General features: G+C 42.3%; 1 protein-coding gene across 1 annotated transcript; it reads left to right on the top strand.

The window, feature by feature from the left end:
• Positions 1-392: 392 nt before the first annotated feature.
• On the top strand, positions 393-2,629 carry LOC139444813 (toxin CSTX-20-like). Its single transcript, XM_071225777.1, has 2 exons — positions 393-440; positions 2,195-2,629. Exons 1-2 carry the CDS (start codon positions 393-395, stop codon positions 2,627-2,629), a joined length of 483 nt encoding a protein of 160 aa, XP_071081878.1.
• The last annotated feature ends 2,606 nt before the right edge of the window (positions 2,630-5,235 follow it).

Genomic DNA, 5,235 nt, shown 5'->3' with positions numbered 1-5,235 from the left:
GACGAGCGAACGCTTTAACCACAAGGCCACGCGACCGCAAATTGTGCGACAATCATGTTAAGACAAGAGTTTAATTAAGAAGTTAAACAATAAATATATTCCCATTCAGAAATAAAATTGTTTTAGGCTGGTTAACATTTGTTCTTGCAGCATAACTAACCTCCATCTTAACCTCCAGGACTATTGAAATGCCGACTGACATATAACACGGTGGACAGGCATGTCGTATCTCTGGGGTAAAAGGTGAAACGTGACGAAGGATGGGGTCAATCCCGTGAACAGTCGAGCCTGGTCCTATGTATTAAGTAACATCTTCATTCCATGGGTATAAAAGACCAACGGTACCTTGTGCCATCACCAACAACTTCGACAGACCTCAAGACCCTAGCAAGATGTTCAAGATCTTCATGTTCGCGCTGTGCTTGGCCTATGTGGCTGCGGTAAGTCTAATATCATTATAAATATTTGTTTAAATAATATTTCTTAAATGCCTTCTTGATGTTCTACTGATTTGTAGGGCTTAGTCGCATACCTTTGTTTGTTTGTTGTTTAACGCCGCTCTCAGCAATATTCCAGCTATATGACGGCGGTCTGTAAATAATAGAGTCTGAACCAGACAATCCAGTGATTGACATCATGAGCATCGATCCACGCAATTGGGATACGATGACATGCATCAACCAAGTCAGCGAGCCTGACCACCCGATCCCGTTTTTGCCTTTTGGAACAAGCATGGCAAGCATGGGTTGCTGAAGACCTATTCTACCCCGGATAGTCACGGGTCTAGTCGCATGTCTACACATGGTGGGAATCGGGTAGCATGGTCCGATCCGTTCTCAGTCTTCTCAAACTGAACACCAGGTACTCTTTATATAAAAACTCCTTGCTTCAATCATTAATCAAAATCATGTTATTAGAATATGTCAGTAGAGCAGACTAAAAAACTGACCAACATCGTGGAACAAGGGATTATGAACACCTGGGCCCACTTGCACAAAGCGATCTTAGCGCTAAGATGATCTTAACTTCCATACTTTAACATAGGCTGACAATAGTCTTAGCGCTAAGATCGTTTTGTGCAAGTGGGCCCTGGCCATGGTGTCACCACTATTTGATAGAGATTCCTTGACACATACTTTTGATAGACCCGGAATCGTACAACGGATTCTGCTTTTAGGTCTTTCTTTTAGTTACTACTTTACCTTTAACGCAAAATGGATTTTGGTGTTTCGGAGGATAATCGAGTGTATTATCTTGCATTGGCGTTCTATATGATCATAGAATATGGTCTTGTCGTTTTTGTTTGGTTTCCAGATTAAAGGAATTTGCCAGCAATTGATTTAAGCGATTCAAACTTAATGATACATATTGTCCAGCAGTGAATATATATTACATGAAAGTATCTGTAGAATCCTTCACGTAAACTGCGTGCACTTGGTGAATTTAACGGAGATTATATATCTGAGATTATAATACCACAATAGTTAATGTATACGAAGAGACGTAACTGTTAAGATTGACGGTGCGGCGTGAAACACTATTCATTCATTCACTCATTCATTATGTTAAGAGACCGCCTCCGTGGTGTAGTGGTGGAGCTTCGGGGAGCGGAAGGTCCAGGGTTCGATCCCGGCCGCGTCATACCAAACGACGTTAAAAGATGGTACTTGTTGTTACCCTGTCTTGGCATTAAGGGGCTAAAACAAGGACTGGTCGGCTCGGAGTCAGTATACTGTGTCTGAGTTGGGTATTCATGTTAAACTGCGGCATGGTATCTCAGTGGGCTAGAACTATAAAGTCCGAAATAGTACAAGCATCCACACCCATTCGTGCATGCACGTCGCTATATAAGTGCAATAATCTTGGACACGACGATAAACCCCATTTCCCCATACCTCACCCATTATGTTAAGATTATCTTACGTCGTACCCGGGTCAATAACACCAAAGACACAGAACTCTCGACATAGAAGATGTAATTTAACTCGATGCGTGAGAATAACCTGTCTTAATATCGTCGAGACGGTTTATTTGGGCGTGAAAGGCAACATTTCGGTTCTTCGCGAAAAGGTTTTCTGGAGCTGTCTGTAAGCATTTCTCTTCTGTCTGTTTCACTTGAGTCGGAGCCTAACTTATAGAAACTGTTTTCGTTCATTGTTTACGTTTCAATGTTTTTGACTTGGGTTTTTTTCAGGCTGACCAAATGTGCAAGTCAGACAGTGAGTGTGGCAGTGATGAATGCTGCCTTCACCCCCTATTTCACAAACGCTTCCTCTTCGACTTCGACTCCGTCCACACCACTGGCATGTGCTACCCCCGGGGCCAGGAGAAGGAGTTCTGCGAACCCCCCATGGTTCACGACCCCTTCAACCCCAACCTTCACGAATGGCACTGTCCCTGTATGAGCGGCCTGGAGTGTCATGGCGAGAAGGAACATCACGGGAACGGCATGCATACATACAGCAACCCACGTTGTCGAGCTACGACGATGCTTACGACAATGATGCCGTCAACCATGATGCCGTCAACGATGATGCCTTCGACAATGATGCCTACGACGATGATGCCTGCTACGATGACCAATACCAACGGCGGGACACAGACGCCGATGCAACCGATAATGACCTGAAACAACAGCGAACAACAACGATGTCGACTAACCTTCACTGTCGATATATTATTTGCCCTAATGGCAGGAAGGTTATTTTGGAAACTGGTTTGATGAAATCACGCCTACTGGGCAATGTACCGAAAGGAAACACAATTTCCATTGCTCCTGGGAGTTTCCAAATGATTTTGTACAATGAATATGGGCCGTGGGTGAAAATAAAACAATTGATTTCAAGCGTAATTGTTCGTGTTATACATGCCGAGATATCGATTTTTGCGTTTTACGACATTCACACTGCAATAACTATCAAACATGCAGCGATATCGGTTTTTGGCCGTTTTACGACATTCACAATGCAATAACTATCAAACGCCGTCTTTATTTCATAACGATCAAACCAGTTCGACAGGTCGATTTCGAGCATTCTCAGTCTTTTTCACGGAAAGGAGATTTAATTACATACACTTTATGAAAGGTTGAGCACTACCAAATGAAAGCAATCTCAAATAAACAAACATAATGAAACTTCAGGACGAAGGTTTGTTATGTATAAATATCTCCATCCCAACCATAAAGATAAAACGGCTTTGTTATAGTTTTCAAGCACCTTGCCTAATGTAAGCAGTTTTTACAGTCACTCTCCATCAGCTCACATCAATTCCTCGTGACTTGGTAGACACAATTTTATGGTTAACAACTTCTTTAATACTGTGAAAAGCGACGTTTCGGTATAGATCCTTATACCGTTGTCAAGCAAGACTGAAAGAGGGACATAGTACAAAATGTTATCCCACTCATGTATGCAATTGTTGTTACTGTTAATCCTCCACCTACTATATACATTCTGTACTATGTCCCTCATTCAGTCTTGCTTGACAACGGCGTAAGGATCTATACCGAAACGTAGCTTTTCACAGTATTAAAGATGTTGTTATCCATAAAATTGTGTCTACCTTGTCATCCGTCAACTTCTAAGTAATGCCTATCAAACAATTTTTCCTCGTTACTTGACAATATTGCAGTTGAGTTTCCCCCACCCCCACCCAATTCCCCCTCTCATTGCAGGGAGCAGCGCACAGCATGCTATTAACCTGCTTCTGTAAACAGCACTCTATCTTCCATAGCCGAACATGCGAGGAATTGATCTGATGTATTATTGGTAACGGTAAACGCATAGTTTAATACCAGAGGCGGACACTGAAGTGAAGGAGATCCCATTCTTAACGCTTATCTATCCTCAAAGGTGCAATTGTGTGTATACCATGTTAAGCAGCGTGTTTACATTTACATCACTGTAAGCGAGGACGACAAACCGACCAAAGGCTACTGCGACAACTGCAACTACGTTGTACTATTGACATCGTCTTTTAAATTTAGAACTAGTATTATAAAAACTGTAAACTATATTGAAATCAATGTTAAAGCCATCAATGCACATTAATAGTCGGATTCACAGCTTCCGTTTTACAAATAATGTTTTTCTAGCCAGGTGGGTTATTTTTAAAAAAAAACACATGGCAGGTTACTGTAGTAACTAGAGTTGACGGTGGCCCACTGGTTCAGGCCTCCGGAGCTCCGTGAGAACAATCATCTTGCTGTCTGATCCAATTTGTTCGAATCCCGACTGTGATAATAGTTGTACCACAGCATGTACGAGCTCGTAGATTTCAACGAACTGTATTTGTTTGTTGTTTAATGCCGAACTCAGCAATATTCCAGCTATATGACAGTGGTCTGTAAGTAATCGATTCTGGACCAGACAAATCAAGTGGATGATATCATGAGAGCCTGATGACCACCGGGTCCCGTAAGTTGACTCTTACGACCAGCGTGGGTTGCTGAAAGCCAACCAGGTCCTTCAAGGGTTTCCACAAAGTGGAAAACATCTACGACCCGCGCTACTGTTGGTTATACTGCCACATGACGCTGACATGCCGTAACATAACCGATCTAATTCAATAAAACGGCGCGGAAGGTTCCAAATTCAATTTAGTGCGACTAAATCTACAGACAACCTAACTCTGCATTGAAAAGACAGTATGTTTAACCCCTAATTTTACAAGATGAGAAATTCAAGTTTCATTCGGAATTGTTTTTTGGGGGGGCTCAGGATCAGTCACAAAACGCTCTGTCGGGAGATGGGAAGCACGAAAATAATCAACAGCGAAAAGAACAAACGCTCTTCAATCTTCCGGCAGCAGAAGAGATATGGTCAGTTGGGATCTGGGAAAATCGAAAATTAAAAAAATATCGGTGCGTTAATTGGGCCTGAAATAGTCCACTACATACACTTTACTCGTTGCATAAACAGCGATCAACACGTTGGCCCCCAGGGTTAGATATCACACAAGGTCAGCCAGCTTACAACAGAGATACGTCCTTGTCAAACAACAAACCATACAAAACAGCCATAGTGACCAACGGATCCAAACTTAAGTCCGTTATACAACATACATGCAGTACGCATGGATCTGGCCAATCTATATCCCAACGGAGCTCTAAGATGGAGTGTTCTAAGTTCTCCAATGGTTCCGTCTCGTTACGATTTATTGTGCTTCATGTGGCTGGATCCGTTTGAGCCAAAAACAAATGATTAAATGTTTCTTTCGTGGAACATGTCAGGT

The sequence above is a fragment of the Haliotis cracherodii genome, unplaced genomic scaffold, assembly GCF_022045235.1.
Source record: "Haliotis cracherodii isolate W230 unplaced genomic scaffold, xgHalCrac1.p SCAF_6, whole genome shotgun sequence".
NCBI classification, from domain to species: Eukaryota; Metazoa; Mollusca; class Gastropoda; order Lepetellida; family Haliotidae; genus Haliotis; species Haliotis cracherodii.
The sequence above is the reverse complement of the archived record's forward strand: the minus strand, read 5'-3'. Positions and strand labels throughout refer to the sequence as shown.